Here is an 18,920-nt window from a genome sequence, read left to right as displayed (position 1 = left end):
CGTGCTCCTCATGGAAGCAGTGGCGTTGCGGTGATAGCAGATCTTATCGTTGGAGGCGATCAAGTAACTATGTCGACATCGACATCATTGTCTTTCATCATCGAATATTAAAATTATCTTATTACTTTTTTTTATTATTGTGTTTCCGTCAAGGATGAAACTAAATAGATTTAGAAATTATACTTTTATAATTAGAGAGGTTAAAGATAACTAATTATGATAGTTTAGAAATTATGATAAACGTTAGATTTTTTTTTTTAAATATGAAAAAATATCTCTATAAAAAGCCCGATAAAAGAGATATTTTCCGAAAATTCGTGCTTTCTTTGTTAACGAGGATTAATTCGAACATAAATCATAGGATTAATTCGAACAATATATTTCGAATATTAATTATTATTCCCAACTCGAGCCAATAATTAATGCTCGTCACGTCTGTAGATTAATCCCACCCAAACTCCTCAACTCCCAAGGATACGCGACCTGTTGACCCCATTGGATCACCAACGCAAGCAACCCATCTTTGTTACCTCTTCGCCCTTCTTCCTCTTCCCCTTCCCCTTCTCCCTCGTCCCTTTCCCCAAATCCTTGAGCGATGATCCCAATCCAACCTCTCTAGCACCCAAATCCCCCCTCTCGAACAACGCAAGGCACACAGAGCAGAGAGCAGAGAGCAGAGAGAGGGAATGGCCGATGGGGAGCGGACTGCCTTTGGCGATCTCCTCAGACCCATCGCCGACCCGCCCGTCCGCCCCGACCTGATCTCCCTCTCTGCCTCCGCAACCGCCGCCGCATCCGCCGCCGTAGACCCTCCGCATGGATCCCGCGCGGAGGCCGACCGGCTCGGTGCCTCCCTGAAGGAGCTCGCCGACGCCGACGCCCGCATCGTGTTTGTCGGCGACCCCGGCCTCACTGACCCCCGCCTCGCCCTCCCCGGTAACGCCGTCCGCACCGCCAAGTACTCCTTTCTCACTTTCATCCCCCGTAACCTCTTTGAGCAGTTCCGCCGCCTCGCCTACGTCTACTTTCTCGCCATCGCTGTCCTCAACCAGCTACCTCAGCTCGCGGTGTTCGGCCGCGGCGCCTCCGTCCTCCCTCTTGCGTTCGTCCTCCTTGTCACTGCCGTCAAGGACGCCTACGAGGACTGGCGCCGCCACCGCTCCGACCGCGTCGAGAACGGCCGCGCCGCCGCCGTCCTCGACCCCGCCGGCTCTGGCCAGTTCCGGTCACGCCGCTGGAAGGACCTCCGCGTCGGCGAGGTCATCAAGGTGCTCGCTGACGAGTCCATCCCCTGCGACATGGTACTCCTTGCCACCAGTGACCCCACCGGCGTTGCCTATGTCCAGACCATCAACCTCGACGGCGAGTCCAACCTCAAGACCCGCTACGCCAAGCAGGAGACCATGTCTCGTCTCCCCAACATTACAGCCGGCAGCATCACCACACTCATCCGCTGCGAGACCCCAAACCGCAACATTTACGGGTTCCACGCCAATCTGGAGGTCGACGGGAAGAGGGTCTCCCTTGGGGCGTCCAACATCATCCTCCGTGGCTGCGAGCTCAAGAACACAGCGTGGGCAATTGGTGTTGCCGTCTACACCGGGACCGAGACCAAGGTCATGCTCAACAGCTCAGGGGCGACCTCCAAGAGGAGCCGACTGGAGACCCACATGAACAGGGAGACGCTGCTGCTGTCCGCAATCCTGATCACCCTTTGCTCGGCGGTGTCCATCTGTAACGGGATCTGGCTGGCGATTCACAGGGACGAGCTGGAGCTCTCACAGTACTTCAGGAAGCGGGACTACTCTGGTGGTGACGAGAAGTACTACAATTACTATGGGATTGCCATGCAGGTGTTCTTCATTTTCCTCATGGCGGTTATCGTGTTCCAGATCATGATTCCTATTTCCCTCTACATCTCGATGGAGCTAGTTAGGCTTGGTCAGGCATACTTCATGATTCGGGACAAGAATTTGTACGATGAGAGCTCGAACTCGAGGTTCCAGTGTAGGGCTTTGAATATCAACGAGGATCTTGGGCAAATAAGGTATGTGTTCTCTGACAAGACGGGAACTTTGACGGAGAACAAGATGGTGTTCCAATGTGCAAGCATTCGTGGAATTGATTACAGTGAAGGGAAAGATCCATCCCCAAATGGCAGCGATGTGTATTATGTCGTAGGTAGAGTTGAGTTTACTGCATTTCTCTTATAATGGTTTGGTAGTTGACGTACATGCTGAATTTTATTTGTTCTTGTATTGAACTACATAATAGTTGGCGACCAGTTTTGGAGGCCAAAGATGCTAGTTAAGACAGATCCTAAGCTGGTGAGGCTTTTGAGAAGTGAAGGTGAGACACAGGAAGGGAAGCATGCTCGTGATTTCTTCCTTGCTCTGGCCGCTTGCAATACTATTGTGCCTCTTATTGTTGGGACTCCAGATCCTAAACAGAAGTTAATTGATTATCAGGGTGAGTCTCCCGATGAACAGGCATTGGTTTATGCTGCTGCAGCTTATGGGTATGTGCTTATAGAACGGACCTCTGGGCACATAGTCATTGACGTTCTTGGGGATAGACAAAGGTGGAGTTCTCTTCTTTGCTTGCCTGATTAAAATGATAGTCCTTGTTATTTAGTTTGTACATGACACAATGATATAAATGGTTGCAGTATTCATTCCCCATTAATCGGATTGGGAATTTTGGGTGGTAGATGTCGTCAAGTTAGAGGCTATTTTATTTTCTTATGATCCGCAGATCTTTCTTCCACTTATATTCATTAAGAATCTCTAAACGATGTGGACATATCCATCAACCATAGATAGTTACTGCAATCATGATTGCTAATGCTTCTGTCAGATAAAAATAAAGATTAGAAGAGCTAAATATCCATATATTTGTCGTATCACTGGCAGAGGTGACTGCGTGTTATGCATGCTAGGGTGTGCTATACCACGCCAATGCAGCACCTCACATGGCATTGTGAAATGTTACCTTACATAGGCCTTAGACATGACATTGCTTGTGCCAGAAAGTGACATCACACCAACAAGTGCTGAATTCTAATAGGGGTTTTGCTTTTCAGACACAGGATTTTTGGCCTTTTTGATGACACTCTTATTGTCTATGTTATTGCTTGCAATTGTTATCATTGACATTAGCTGCATCAGGGTTTATTACTTGTTGCATGAGCACTTGTTATCAGGTGTTCTAATAATAATGTTTGTGATAGTTGCCTTTAGGTGATTTTATCCTAATGCATATGTTGTATGCCAATTGAGTATTTGGTTTATCAATGGAATGACAAGTTTCCTTTTGTTACTCATAATTGCTAATGGTATTTGTGCTGATTTTAGTTAATCACAATATACCAGTTAGTAGAGTGGGTTTCATGCTTGCTGAAAATCTGCTGGGTTTAGCAGGATAGTCAACTTTGCTGGTCCTAGTGCTTGCTACTTCATTATCTTTAAACCTTTAATTACCAGTAACTCATATATGTGGTAGAAACATATTCATTTGTACTCATGGAATTTGCAGGTTCAATGTTTTGGGCCTTCATGAATTTGATAGTGACCGGAAGAGAATGTCAGTAATTATCGGTTGCCCTGATAGGACAGTAAGACTATTTGTGAAAGGTGCAGACAGTTCAATGTTTGGAGTTCTGGAAAAATCTGTAGATTTGGATATCATTCGTGCAACGGAGACTAATCTTCATGCCTATTCATCAGTGGGTTTGAGGACACTGGTTGTTGGAATGCGGGAGTTGAGTAGAAATGATTTTGAGGAATGGCACTCTGACTATGAGAATGCAAGTACAGCATTGTATGGCAGGGGAAACTTACTACGAGCAGTTGCATCTAGGGTTGAGAACAACCTCCAAATATTGGGAGCCTCTGGGATTGAAGATAAGCTACAGCAAGGCGTACCAGAAGCCATAGAATCCCTGAGGCAAGCAGGCATCAGAGTGTGGGTTTTGACAGGGGACAAGCAAGAAACTGCAATTTCCATTGGCTATTCTTGTAAGCTGCTAACAAGTGAAATGACTCATATTGTGATAAACAGCAATTCTGAAGCATCATGTAGAAAAAGTTTAGAAGATGCAATTGCCATATCTAGCAAATTTGTCGCAATATCTTCTAGGGCTCAAAATACTATTATAGCTACTGGATCTGCCAGGGTTCCTCTGGCTTTGATCATTGATGGTACGAGCCTTGTGCACATTCTGGAGACGGAACTAGAAGAAAAGGTATGTTTTCATGGATGCGGTTAACGTGTAGTTGGCAATATTTGGTTCCTTTTGCTTAAGAACTCATGCTATCCTACTCTTACTTGCTTGGCTGTGCAGCTTTTCAAAATAGCAACGGTTTGTGATGTCGTATTGTGCTGCCGTGTTGCTCCATTGCAAAAGGCTGGAGTAGTTGCTCTTATAAAAAAGAGAACAGAGGATATGACCTTAGCCATTGGAGATGGTAAACATTTCTAAATTTGACTTGTTGATTCTGCCTTTTCTGTATTTTATTGATAATGTGCTGGACCATAATAAGTATCAGTTTTTTCATCATGAACTGAACTGTATAAGAATATGCATTCAGGTGCAAATGATGTATCAATGATCCAAATGGCTGATGTTGGGATTGGCATAAGTGGTCAAGAGGGAAGGCAAGCAGTTATGGCCTCAGATTTTTCCATGGGACAGTTCAGATTCTTAGTGCCCCTTTTATTGGTTCATGGCCATTGGAATTACCAAAGAATAGCCTATATGATCTTATACAACTTCTACAGGAATGCTGTGTTTGTCTTCATAATGTTCTGGTAAGCATTCTCCTTGGCACTAAACAAAAAGAGAAGTGTCTTTGAAGTTTTTATTTGCACTTTTTTTGACCACATATGACCCTGAAACACTTGCATTTAGATTGGTTTTACTCAAACTTGAAGTTTCTATGGTAATTATTTTTCCCTTTTAGAATTTCATGTAGCATTTAATTTATTATTTCTTTGTCGTCCTAGTACATGCTTCCTCTAGCAGGTCACTGAGAAATCATTGATTGGACTCTGGAAGTCATGAAAAACAATAAAAAAGATTTATTTTCTTTTATGATGTCCATCTGTATCTGTTACCAGTTTTCTACTGCTTGATGCAACCTAGTTTAGAATTTCTTACTATTCACAGGAAACATAATTTGAATTTTGTGTATCATCAAGTGCCTTTTTTGAAGTGATGTTTTTCACTTAAAGCGAGCTGATTGTATATCTGTATGATGAATGATATGTAAACTAAATAGTAATTGGTGTAATTGTCGCATGTTGGTGAAGCCTTAAGTGAATCTTGTGATAAATCTCTAATTTTGGCATATGGGAAACATGAAAGTAAGTATTTTAGATTTTCTGGTCTTTTAGTCTAATTAATTTACATGCAGTTGGAGATAGTAAGAGGTTGGTAGTTTCCTTTTAGATCAATGTGACATTTAATCAGGAAGGTGTTTGCAAAATAACTTAGCAACTATTAAGGAACAATGAGATAAACAAGTTCATCCATTGACAAACTTACAGGAGATAAAGTATTGGGTTTTGGTGATTACCTGGCCAGGTAAATTGAAGAGACTTTGATTTGTACTGAGATATCATCCTTTGTTGCTTGATCATCAAATGTTTGCTGGAAATAATTATTGGTGAAAGTTTTGTCATATAGAACCGGTTTTACGCTGGTCCAAGAGAAACCAGGTTTTTTATTATCCAAGAGAAATGAAAGTTGATCTGTCTAGTGAAAATCATATGGAACAGCTGCTTGTTGTGATGAACTGGACTAGAGAGTCTCTAACTTATTTTGGCTCTAGTCAAGTAAACCATTATTACCCTTTCTAAAGAATGTTCTATTGCCACAAATATATTGTTTTATGTGTCGGTACAATGTTGAGTCTGTGGTATGCACCTAATTAAATATTTAGGTCGTTGTGTAGAGCAGACAATTAAAGTATCATGGCTTTGGGACATGAAAATAAAAAGAGGTTTTACATTCATTCTTTTTTGCTGTATTTATCTTCATTGTTTGTGTCATCTCTTCTACTACAAATTTTTTATTCCCTTTTCATTTGTTCTCACCATGCATGCTCCTTACTCAGTCCCAGTGATGAGCTGGGATTGTAATATACTCTTGAGATTCTTTTGCACAGTACATGTCAGACCGAACTCCATGTGAAGATTTTGGTCCACAGCAGGGTTCCTCTATAAGGTCTGCATGAATTTTGTCTTCTTATTAACGATATATAAGTATTCGGGGTCTAAGATCTCAATTGAGATGGCCAATAATGTAAAATTGACTGATAGAATGTGATCTGAAATTCTATATGTTAAATTGTGGTCCACCTCTCATTTTCTCACAAGTACTTTCTTTATGAGTATTTCTATCCCTTGTTCTTAGAAAATCTAAATCTTGTGTCTTTATGCAGGTATGTACTGTATACGGCTTATACCTTGACAACTGCAATCACTGAATGGAGCAGTGTATTGTATTCTGTCCTCTATACTGCTCTACCTACAGTAGTAGTTGGAATTCTTGACAAGGATCTTAGCAGGAGAACACTGCTAAAGTACCCAAAGCTGTATGGAACTGGACAGAGAGAGGAAAGATACAACCTGAAGTTGTTTATCCTTACAATGATGGATGCAATTTGGCAAAGCCTTGTTGTTTTCTTCATCCCTTACCTGGCATACAGAGACACCACCGTTGATGGATCCAGCTTAGGAGATTTGTGGACTCTTGCAGTGGTCACTCTAGTAAACATTCACTTGGCCATGGATGTGTTCCGCTGGAACTGGATCACTCATTTATCTATCTGGGGTTCCATAGCTGTAGCTGTGATGTGTGTCATCTTGATTGACTCCATATGGTCCTTACCTGGTTACTGGTAATCCTCTTTTACATGCATGCCAGACCATATTTTTGTCCTTTTATTTGTGGGTCCTGTTCGGCTGCCACTTTGTGGCAGTATTAGCCTTCTAAGCTGTTATAGGTCAGAATTTAACAATAACAAATTCAATGTCACCATTAGATTCAATGTACCAGAAGATTATCCATAGCAAGCACTACCATGTGCACCTAATGACGATTAAGTTGCTTCTGTGATTACTTGAACAAATTTGCTGACACAATTTTTTTTATGTCAGGGCCATCTATCATATAATGAAGACTGGATTGTTTTGGTTATGCTTGCTCGGCATCTTTGCAGCAGGAATGATTCCCCGGTTCACAATGAAGGCTTTGACTGAGTACTTCATGCCTAATGATATTCAAATTTCTAGAGAACTAGAAAAGTTTGGTAATTTTAATGATTTCACTGGTACGGAAATTTCTATGAGCACATTCTCAGAAACCCACCCAGGGTTTATACGGTGATGTTTTGTTCTTCAAAATTTTCTTTTTCTTCTTATTTTTGTTTGTATATTAGTGTATTCTTTCTGCTGCTGGTCAGTGTTTCTTGCTGGCTGCAAGCTGGTCACATACCCAAAGTGATATATATCTTTGTCATGTGTGTATTTGTTTAACAGTTTCTTTTTTTTTTTTTTAAAGAAATGAGAATTAGGATCATATCACAAACTGGATATAAACATTCCAATTGCTTCTCTACTACCTGTGGTGCATTCTGATTCATGAAGTTGCTTCTCGTCGCAAGCTTGTCTAGCTGCAGTGAGTTGATTGTGTAATCCGGTTGCACCGAGCTGAGTCTTGTGCTCAAGCATTGTTTTATCTGTTTCTTTTCATGATGATTTGGGTGGAGAGACTCTGTATAACATGTAATTGCCGGTCGAACCCTGGAACTCTGTCCAAAAAGGGTGAAAGCCTACTTCCAGTTAATCTTCAGAAAAGGTAAAAGAAGCTATCCTCTCCTACTTGAGTTGGCAAATTATATTTGCAATCATCTAGTAGAGTTGTGATTGTATAGATAGAAACATTTGGTCTCCAGGGTTAGATGTGAGAATAGGCCTCTAGTGCTAATGAGGGGCATTTGAGCATGTTTGATCACATGCGGTCGATGGCTTGTTATGCATGCAGTTTTAGTCCATTGTGTTTCCATTTACTTCCAGGAGGTGATTACTGTTGGAATTATGCATCATGGTGATGAGTGAACAACATGTTCATATCTTGTGGTATGAGTGATTAATCATGTCACATTCTTCTTCATTTCTTCAATCTAACCTCTCATTTTCCCCTCATCCTAGAATCCTTAAAACATCCTAACTCAAGAATACATCTATATCTGTGATTTGATCGTCATGTGTAATACTTTTGATCAATGTGCAACAGCTGGCAATGAGCATGAGAAAGAGAGAGAGAGAGAGAGAGAGAGAGAGAGAGAGAGAGAGAGAGAGAGAAGAAAGGCATGTAACAATCAGGCCATTGTCTTGGTGATAGCAGAAAGATCTAACATCAGCATATAGATCCTGTTTTAATGTGGATAGATTTGTTGTGTTTTCAATATTTCTAGTCCAAAACATTCCAATTTGTTATCACCATCAGTAATCTATAATCATAATAAAGATATATCACATTACGTTAAGACTTTTACCAGTGTCGGATCTACACTTGGAAGGAACATAGAGATTATTCTCGTGATTGGAATCTTCATCTGATTACAACACGTGACAGATAGAGAAGAATGTAGTGAAAAGTAATCAGAATTTAATGTTCTTGTGGAGATCTGATGCACACCTTCCATTTGGTTCCCATGATGAAAAGCTAGTAGTGCTTTCTGATTCACCATGCACACTGCAAACATACTTGAAAGTTTCTTCTGACTCGTGCAAGAGACATCAAAGCTGCATGGAAAGAGACTTTATGCGCCGCTACAACAAAGTTGGACTAAAAGCACCGAGTTTGGTCGATTGTTGACGTACGTGTAAACGTAGCTTCAATTCCTGTCTTTTCCTTCCACTGCATGCCTGGCATGTGAATCGAATGATGACTTGGTTCTTCCTTCCATCCCCAACACGCCGCATTAAACCCTTATTTCTTCTGCTAATGGAGTACTTGACCTGCAGCTTCTTCTCCTTTGTGTTGGCAACTCTGGATGTTGTGGTCGAATGCCAAAACAGAGTGGTTTTCATTTGTCTATGCAGCATCTCAAACACTAAAATTAGGGTTTAGGAAGCAAATACATGCGCGCGCACACGCACAGAGAGAGAGAGAGACAGAGAGAATGTAGCACGTTGGTGTGGTGTTGGAGTGAGTTCCCCACTGCCATGCCATGAGACCACGAGAGTCACGTCTGTCATGCAAAAGAGGCAACACAGCACTGGCCTCGGAAACATGTCCAGGATTCAGCAGCTACCTGCGTCGGCATGGTGGAAACACGCCTGCCCCCATTTCCCAAACCCTACGAGCCAAAAGCTAGTGGCAAATCCATCGTCTCCCAGTCAAAGGAGTCGGGCATTCGATCGACACGGCATCCTTTCTCGGATGCATCCATTCGATCCGTAAAGGAGGGGTAGACGTAACCCACACACTCATTCCATGTTCTTCGTTGACAGGATATGACTGCGAGATGATGTCTATGTGGTCTGTAGCTTTGACACGATGCGACTTTCCTGCACCCAACAACATCTTCCATCACATCCCCCACACCTCCATTATGTTTGTGGCGTGACATTCATTTCCCTGTGCAGGAAATCTTGCAAGGAGGAGATCGAGTAGTGGTCGAGAGACACCGAGCGAGAACCCTCGGTTTGGCTTTTGGGAAACATGCTTTGAGAAAGGAAGGGTTTGGGTTTTAGAGAAGAGTGCACTGTGGAACATGGCAACCGAGCTTAGCCTCCGTTGGCCCCATTCGCACTTAGACTGCCTTATTCCCGGAGAAAAAGAAAGACTAAAGGAAACATGACTCCTTATCATTGCGGAGATTATTCTATTTCACATGACCGGCCTCCCATAATTAATCATACATAGGAGGAGGAGGGCATACTATGACAACCTTTCATTTAAATTGTTCTTGTCAGCCCACTCCATCTCCATCTCCATCTCCATCTCCATCACAAAACATGGTATCTATGGAGGAAAGAAGAAGAGCACATGAAATGATCGAGTTAATGTAAGCATCCTCTCCTCCTATCATAAGTTGGATATGGCTGTGCAGCAACAGAATTCGATGCTACAATCCATTTAGCAGCTTCCGACAAATAGCCAAAAGGTTGTTTGTTTGCGTCGATCTCGGTCAGATGTGCTTCATCGACTATTTATTATACGACATGGGGAAAGGAAAGAAGTGGTGATTGGAAGATGCTTCATCCATATACATATCACTACCGATAATTCTATATGGTTTGCCGATAGCTTTTACATTTACGCTCACCACCAACTTTCTCGGCAATAAAGAGAAGTCTTGTCGCAGTTCAGATGGCTATTTAATTGATGCTGACAGAGAATATGGAAAGCAACCGAGCATCTAATCTAAGCTCGAGGAAAAGAAAGAAGTTGGCGAACTTAGGACACCCATGTTCTATATCATCATACAGAACCGCAAGTGAGGTTAGACTAATCAGAGTATGGCACATGGAGACGCCAAAAAGCAACCAGGAATCATTCCATCAGATAGCAGTAATCTAATGGATCATACAACTTTGCACCACTCGTCTTTGTTTCTTTCTTTCTTTCTGAGGTTGCATATATGATCAAACTCTCTTGGCAATAATCTAATATTTCCAGAACATATGTTACAATTCTTTTAGTGGATTGATCAAAGGAAGTGCCTAAAAGACAAGATTCTTTTTTTATGTTTTTCTTTTGAGCAAAGAAAAGCCACTTTAAATTCCTCCTTTCTTGGTTGAGTTTGGTTCATGAACAAAAGGATTGGATTCCACACAGCAGCCCTGCAAGTTATACTGCTTTGTATCGATTGTTCTTGCCGGTGAAGGATTATGGATCTCATTCTTCGTGACTCTTTCTGCCAGTTGATGGTAGCAGCACGACTGTCACAAGTCCCGAGGTTTCATTTGGACTATGTGATCGGTAACCCCAGAATAAAGGATTAATCTAGTCGTGGTGAAGAAGATGAAGAATTTTACCTAATGTATGTATCCAAACTATATCCTTTCGAGGTAGAAGACAACCTAGATCTTACCTGGGTTTGTGCCTCCATGTTACCTGAATACTTTAAGCTTCGACTTCTATCATGAAGGAGAGAAAGGAATTGTATTGCTAGATTCAACCAGCAGGTTCTGAGACATCCAGAGATCGCCATTATAATATGAAGAGCTTGCCGGGCTTTCGTTATCCTCTGCGTCAGATGGCCATTGTTTATGTACGTATGCTCCGCCACAGGCCATGGCAAGAGACATCCGTTTCCAGTGTATGTGCGCACGTATAGCTTTCACGTACACAACGGTGCCGTGTGTGGTTAGTGAACGCTAGAAAGAAATCTGAACTCCGTTGCAGTCAAAACATTTCACCGTTTACCTTTAGATTTCTTCTGTCTGGAAGAAGACATCTCAAGCAGTTCATTTGGTGATGATGAAGAGGAAGAGAGAGAGAGAGAGAGAGAGAGAGAGAGAGAGAGTGTGTGCACCATGGCCCTGTGGTGGCTGAGGATGGAGGCAGAGGTAATACCGTGCAGGTAAAACCCAGCCCAGCCTCCCTCCGCAGTCTCCGCAGCGTCGGTTTCCGCTGTGACAAAAGGGCAAAGGCAACCGAACTCCCGGCCAACCCTTCGCCTCCACCCACCCACCACCATATTATATTCTGTCGTCTGCATGTCTTCTTCTACCTCCGGCTGGCATGCCCACGCTACGTCAGCCCTAGTAACATCAGGGGTCCCACTCTTTGACCACTCCCCTTGGGTGGTGTCGCATCTTGGTGGGGCCCTCCGTCTCCCCACGCACTTCGTCCCCACCGCTCCCACCCACTAGCGTACAAAGGCCAAACCCTAGCATCCGACCCTGTCACATGAGGATGACCTTGCCGAAGGGGGCCCCACATGTCCCCCCTTCCCTTCCCTTCCCTTGGGCACATGAAGTGGGTGGAAGTGAGCCTAACCCTAGGAGAGAGGACATGCACATGCTTATGATACTGGAGATACTGGAGCTAGGGTTTCATTTTTGGAACCCTAGCTACATGTTCATGTTCATGTTCATGCACATACATGGCGCTTCCGATTGCTTGTACACTGAAACTGATATCAGATTCCATCTTCTCCACAGTGCTATCTCATCACAGCATCAACAGCAGCAAACAAGAAGATTACCCTTCAACTAATTGCCATAAGCATGCATAATTACGTGCATCATATGTGATCACCTACTGGTTGTAGTATTAGAGCAAAGCTACAAACAAGTCATAATCTACATGACAAGATCACTGCAGATGAGACCATTTTGGTAATTTCATTCCCCCTAATCACATCAGATAATTAATCTATTGGGACATTCTTCCACAAAGTGCCTATAAATAACTCATCACACTTTGTACTGAAACAGTTTGGTGGTGTTACTCTCACCTTTGTTTCCTTCACCTTACCCTCCTCCTCTCCCCCATCACCACCCACTGAAGCCATGGATGATCAGAACCAGGATAACTATGGCGGCCCAAACCTGCAGAGATCTGCCATGGAGCCGCTGCGCACCCGGTGGACGCCGAAGCCCGAGCAGATCCTCATACTGGAATCCATCTTCAACAGCGGCATGGTGAACCCTCCCAAGGATGAGACGGTGAGGATCCGCAAGCTGCTGGAGCAGTTCGGCTCCGTCGGGGACGCCAATGTCTTCTACTGGTTCCAGAACCGGCGGTCGAGGTCGCGTCGCCGCCAGCGGCAGCTACAGGCCAGCCTCATGGCTGATCCGAGAGCCGCAGGGGTTGTGCAGCATGCCAGTGGTGCAGCAACCTCGTCATCCAGCAATTCTCCCGCAGGAGGATTCTTTGCTTGCTCTTCTTCTACTTCTGCTGCTGCCTCCTCCTCTAACTTCGTGATCGATGATAACGCAGACGACCTCTTCTCGATCTCTCGCCAGATGGGCTTCATGGAGGCCACTCAGGCTCCTCCTTTTATGTGCTCTTCTGATGTCTCGCACTTGCACAACCAGCCAGGTCAGTCGGTGCATGGTTTCGGTGTCTCTGACACGATATGGCCTTTTCTTTAGATTCTCCATGAAGATATGAAACAAAGATTGCTTGGAGCTCTTCTTTTCATCAGCAATAGATGATGTGCTGCAACCCTTTCTTTAGTCAACACCTTTTAGAGTTGATAGATTGATCGACTGTCATTAGACTTGTTTGCTTTCTTCAGTTCACTTCCCTACTAAATGTCTAGATCTGCACATTCAACCTCACAGATCCATCTAAATCTTGAATTTTTCGGCTTCGAAATGTCGATTTGTGTTCCCGATCTCGCTAGCAGCAAAGTTTCCGATAGATCCATCGGATGAAGAGAGATCATTGATGGCCTAACCCCAAATCAATTAACCTTAATTTTCTTTTCCTCGTTCATCAGCAAATTAGAAACAGTGGGGGGAAAGAAAAAGGGAATCGAGATCTAGCCTTGGCTTCAGTGAACCGAACATATGCATCCAAGTGTTGGTGTTATACTTTTGCCGAAACAAGGAAAGAACATGTTCTAATGATCTAAAAAGCATTAGCTGTTATTTGATTTTATGCGATTCATTAGCTACCATCAAAGGTTTTGCATGAACACACTCGCTCTCCCTTTGAGGGTTGAAGACCTCTCTCTCTCTCTCTCTCTCTCTCTATATATATATATATATATATATATATATATATATCCTCATGAATTCACATGAAACTTCACTTTCTTTGTTGTTTTGTGGTGATGTTTTCTTGCAATCCCTCGACTTGTTTCAATCACCAAACGCATCAAATGCAGAGACTATAACTGTGTTCATCGATGGAGTCGCTTCTGAGGTTCCAAAAGGACCTATAGACTTGAGAGCTGCCTTTGGTCACAATGTGATGCTTGTCCATTCCTCCGGGCAGCTTCTACCTATCAATGACCATGGAATTCTCATGCAGAGCTTGCAGATGGGTGAAAGTTACTTCTCGGTGAGTAATTCTGATCCACTCATCTCTCTCTCTCTCTCTCCTTCAATCGTGCACACATAACAAACGTGTATCGATATCGCAATTATCTTGACAGGTTACAAGGCCTACTTAGCAGTTTGATCGAGAACACAAGATGCACAGTGTCCAGACTCGAAGCTTATTTCGCTGCCGTAGTATCTGCAGACTGAATCATCCTTGTTATTCTATGTCAAACTTCTATGGTTAGAGAAGGTGTAACCTTGCACTTGTTATGATCATGGTTGTCAAGAACTTGAAGTAGGGATTTGTTTCCAAGTAGCAGTTGATAGAGTGCATCTTAATGTTTCTCGATCATTTTCGCGGAGTAGAATTCTGGTTCTGCGCTTGTTATCGATGATCAAAACCTTTGTGTGTCCAGATCTCCAAGAATCACAGCAACAACATGATGAACGATTAGGTTTTTGCATTTCCATCTCATGCATTTTTCTTTCAATACAATAGACTTTTGTTATGTCACCTTCATTCAGTAATTCATCAAGTTCCTCCTCCTCCTCCTCCTCCTCCTCCTCCTCCTCCTCATCATCATCATCATTATCATCTTTGATTGAGAGTTTGTTGATGAGCAATGGCTTGGAAACACATACTCACAGTTAAAGTCAACTTAGGACAACATCAAAATTGTTTTGGCACATGAAATCTGTGTGGAAGTTGACAAAAGGCCTCAAGACTCTTGCATGAGCTTGTAGACTTCCTGAGTTTTAAGTTCTTGGAACCACTTAAATGGACAGATTAGTGATTATTCTGAGAAAGAAACAAAGTTAAAGATACTATCAAGAAATGACCTAATTGGTTCAATTGTTTATCGAAATAAACTCGAAGTCTCCTCTTCCGGAATCCTTTCATCCTTGATGATTGGCTCTCTCTTCTTTGCTTCATCTATTGCTTTTAATTTCCCAAATTCACTATGCCGATGCTTCGATATAATCATCCTAAAGAAACTCTAAACCTTCTAAATCAAGACTTTTTTTTTTCCAGAAGAAACACAAAAAATACTTTAGAGTAATCATATTGTTTGGTCTTCTTTAACTCGAGCTTCCTCCATATCAAGATTTCCAGAGCTTCTTTTCTTTATGACATATATATATATATGTTTTGATGATAGTTAATAGTGAATAGATATATGATGTTGTTGTGTCAACCACAAACATGTATAATAAAGAAGAATTGTAGACAAAACAATTCTAGAGAAGAGAAGATTAAGATGGTTGCTTTGTGTGAGCAGCTTTCTCCAAAAGATTAAGATGGCTTCGCTCCTCTGCAAGTGTTCATGCAAAGATCTGAGAGCGTTAATCCACACTGTCCTCAACAGGTGTTTGCATGTGCAATGCATGAGACTCTCCTAAGCCAAAGGATGTGTGTTTCCCAGCGTTCATGGCATCGTCAATCACCAGAAGAACTACACGAAAAGATATATAGTCACAGTTCATGATCGTACGTTTTAGAGAGATAAAGTGTTGGGTTCTTACTGCAATGATAGATAAAGTGCACAGTGTTCCTTCTCTTTCTACTTCTTCTCTTCCCTTTTCATCCTGTGTTATCTTCGATCCGAATAGCAAGGAAAGCCATCAGCCGTGATCATCGAGTTTTACCCGAGTGAGAACTCATGCATCATGTCATGTGAACTTTGACATCTTAATTATTACCTTGCTCGAGCAATTTCTGTGTGTCTTTTTGAGATCTTATTCGTTCTTCTTGGACCCAGCAAAATGGCATTTGAATGCACAGACTTCCAGTCTTTTCTTTTTGTACCTTGGAAACAGGAACTAGAGCTAAAGAACGCCTCTCCTTTCAGTAGCATGCATGGATAGCATCTCAGGGGAGTTTCTTGTGACGCTCACCGGTATCAATGCCTTTGTCGCCACTCCCAACACCATGGAAATGCCCCCAATGGCTGCTTTTGCGAAGGCTCTACAGAGCTTTGCTCCCTTTTGGGGTACGTAGGGGACTCGAACCACTATGGAGAGAGCCGAGTGGCGACGTGGGCTTTCCTACACCCTTCAATCCTTCGAATCCATCGGGTGTTGGAACTGCTATGATGTGCTGAGCCGGTCGTATGGTTCAGACGTTGTATGTGAAGTTGCAGAACCTATATTGATCCCATCAACTGGAAACTCATGTCCTACATTAACGAGAACAAATGTTCTTTGCTACTCCATGAACTCTACCAAGCTCAATTTGATTCTTCTTAAGGAGGAGCAACAAGAAGACATGAACTGATTTGTGGATCTTGGTCTGCTTAACTCATGTCACAAGCCTCGAAGCAGGGTTACATCCCCTCAAGAGACTCTCTCTATCTCTGGTTGATTTCAGTAGCCAACCAAGAAGTGATCAAGACAGTTTTATTACGTGATTGCATGATTCGGACGAGCACTCGAGTTGATCGAAGAAGCCAACCGACGTTTGTGGCTCTGAAGCTTCATTGTTAGAGAGCCATGAAGGTTCATCGCCATCCAAGCTTCATGTTGGCATGGATGTGTGAATGTGAAGGTACGGCCCAATCGTATGCTATTCTGGGCATCAGGTGTTCTTTGGTTTGAAGTCTTTGGCTTTGAGACACAGTTTATGGAGGAAGGAAAGGAGAAGGCTTCTTGTCTGTAGAGGAAAAAAAAACACAGTGTTCTTGGAATCTTGGATCATAGAAAATGAACCAAAAGGTGGGCAAGCTAATTGGGTAGAGAAAGGTGCTTGGCATTGGAGGTACATTAATCTTGGGGTTCTTTAAGAATATGACATTGAGAATAAGGAAATTAATCTTGTAAAGTGTTGTAAATTATAAGTTGCATACACATCATATAGTCCTGTAAATCCTTTACTATGCTAATGATTGATGTACATTGGATAGGATTTGCCTACAAACATAAAACAATCTTATGAAGGCACAATAGAAGAAGAATTTTTAAGATCTCCACCTCCCAATGCTCCAGGAAAGAGAAGAAACAAGTGCTGTGTTCAGGTCATCAATGGTAAGCAGTGTTCAGAAGCTTGGCATCTGAGTTGGAACTCTTCATTGGCATCCATAATTTTTAATGGCTTCCTGAAACCAATTGCAGAACCAACCACCATCGCCCATCGGATTCTTCCCAACCACTACCTTACAATACTGATCTCATGCTTTGCATTGAAATATGTCAAAAGCTTTTTTATGATCTTAATGATGATGAACCAATGCCATTTTCCACAGGCCACATGTGAGGAAGGTTCATGTTCTCTTCCTTGCTTTTTAGCTGTGTGGGTGCAGTGTTTGGCCATCATCAACGGAGCTGAACACAGAAGCTGACAAGTGATGGTGTTCAGCAAATGATCTGCATGCTTTGGATGTCTGTCTCATGGTGTGTAGCAGAGTCAATGTAGTACTGTCATTGAAGCACCACAAAAATTATTAGGAAGATGACAACAAACACTTGGAATGATCTAAACAAAGGAGAAAACTTGGCCTTTTTCCCTGTACATAAACTCATGACCACCAGCCATCGGTCTTGTCAGAACCAGCAGAGGTCGTCTTTAGGCTGTCAATCTGGAGGAAGAGGAAGTTTATTGTGCTTATGGAGCAGAAGAAGCCTCTGAGTCATCTCCTAGCACTGCTGCTCCTTTCATGCCTTCTCTCCGTGGATGCAGCTCCCCTTTCAGGTACGGTTCTCAGAGGACCCTCATAGGTTTCTCTCCTCTGTGAATCCGAGTGTTGATCTCTCTTCTCTGGTTTCTCCTGCAGGAACGTTTGCACTAAAGAACCAAGATGAAGCAGAAATGAAGGTGGCAGATCAGGTTCTTTCTTCATCTCCAACGTAGTTGTCAGATCTGTCTTTGCTTGAGCCATTAGACAAACCTTCTGACGAAGCAAACTCCAAATGATTATTTCCTAGGAACATTTTAGGAAGATTACAAATTTCTTGGTGCAGGTGATCAACAAAGAAACGCCAGAAGAGGGAGGAGTTTCTCTGAATGAGAGGATGGACTTTGAACTCGATGACTACCCTGGATCTGGAGCCAACAGCCGCCATGATCCTAAGAACCCTGGAAAACCATGAATTGAAAGTGATCATGGCAACTTAGCTTTGGCATGTAATATGATTAAGCAGCATCTAGTGCTAGATTCTATTGGAAACAACACATCTTGCATCAATGTCCACTCGGTGGTGAGGCAAAGATGTCACAGATACTGCTAATAACTCAAAGGTTGTAAGCTTTTTATCTTGGTGAGTTAAAGAGGATGTGTAATCAACTTAAAAGGTTCTTCATTAAAGTCTAAAGTTGTTCCTAGATTTGGATCTTCACTGAAGTCATAACTCATTTATATCTATCTACTGGTTAATCTTATCAAACAAGCTGAAGTTGTATGAGGTGTTCATTACATACCATTTATAAGCATTAATTAAAGGATATATCAGCACTATAACAGTGTATAAAAGAAAATTAATATTAGAGCAAATTCTCAAAAAAAAAAATCTTTTTTTTTGATTTTTTTCGAAAAATGTCTCTCATTTTTAGAATTTCTAACACCTTTTTTCCCCCCTAATAATCTTTTACTATAATATTATAAATTACAGTAATTTTTTATATTATATTATAATATTTTCAATAATATAAAAACATAGCAATATAATTTTTTTAAATATTATATTTATAATATAATATAATATTTGTGTTATAATATTTTCAGTAATATCAGAAAAATATTATGATACATATAAATAAAACACTGTGTTTTAAATAATATAAAATTATTATATTTATAATATAGTGTTTGAGTGATATACTGTGTTATAATATTTTCAGTAATATCAGAAAAATACTGTAATCTCAATATAAAAACACTATGTTTTCTCTATTTTTTTCCTCCCCAAGTTTT

At 42.0% G+C, this 18,920-nt stretch overlaps 2 protein-coding genes across 2 annotated transcripts; both read left to right on the top strand.

The window, feature by feature from the left end:
- Positions 1–467: 467 nt before the first annotated feature.
- LOC135674772 (phospholipid-transporting ATPase 1-like) lies at positions 468–7,624 on the top strand. The gene is made up of 7 exons (XM_065184915.1): positions 468–2,181; positions 2,275–2,581; positions 3,535–4,243; positions 4,343–4,466; positions 4,590–4,809; positions 6,444–6,902; positions 7,162–7,624. Exons 1-7 carry the CDS (start codon positions 687–689, stop codon positions 7,388–7,390), a joined length of 3,543 nt encoding a protein of 1,180 aa, XP_065040987.1. The 5' UTR covers positions 468–686; the 3' UTR covers positions 7,391–7,624.
- A 4,840-nt stretch (positions 7,625–12,464) lies between these two features.
- Positions 12,465–14,442, top strand: LOC135674771 (WUSCHEL-related homeobox 11-like). Its single transcript, XM_065184914.1, has 3 exons — positions 12,465–13,066; positions 13,860–14,035; positions 14,130–14,442. The coding sequence occupies exons 1-3, from the start codon at positions 12,535–12,537 to the stop codon at positions 14,145–14,147; spliced, it is 726 nt and encodes a 241-aa protein (XP_065040986.1). The 5' UTR covers positions 12,465–12,534; the 3' UTR covers positions 14,148–14,442.
- Positions 14,443–18,920: the final 4,478 nt, after the last annotated feature.

This window comes from Musa acuminata, chromosome BXJ1-5 (genome assembly GCF_036884655.1).
Source record: "Musa acuminata AAA Group cultivar baxijiao chromosome BXJ1-5, Cavendish_Baxijiao_AAA, whole genome shotgun sequence".
Lineage (NCBI taxonomy): Eukaryota > Viridiplantae > Streptophyta > Magnoliopsida > Zingiberales > Musaceae > Musa > Musa acuminata.
Note: the sequence above shows the minus strand (reverse complement) of the source record. Positions and strands in the feature narration are given on the sequence as shown.

Excerpts from the sequence above, each read along its gene's own strand:
- LOC135674771 (XM_065184914.1), top strand. The coding sequence starts at position 12,535 with ATGGATGATCAGAACCAGGATAACTATGGCGGCCCAAACCTGCAGAGA. Across the intron at positions 13,067-13,859 it reads GCACTTGCACAACCAGCCAG|AGACTATAACTGTGTTCATC; the intron begins GTCAGTCGGTGC and ends CATCAAATGCAG.
- LOC135674772 (XM_065184915.1), top strand. The coding sequence starts at position 687 with ATGGCCGATGGGGAGCGGACTGCCTTTGGCGATCTCCTCAGACCCATC. Across the intron at positions 2,582-3,534 it reads GTTCTTGGGGATAGACAAAG|GTTCAATGTTTTGGGCCTTC; the intron begins GTGGAGTTCTCT and ends TGGAATTTGCAG. Across the intron at positions 4,810-6,443 it reads TTTGTCTTCATAATGTTCTG|GTATGTACTGTATACGGCTT; the intron begins GTAAGCATTCTC and ends GTCTTTATGCAG.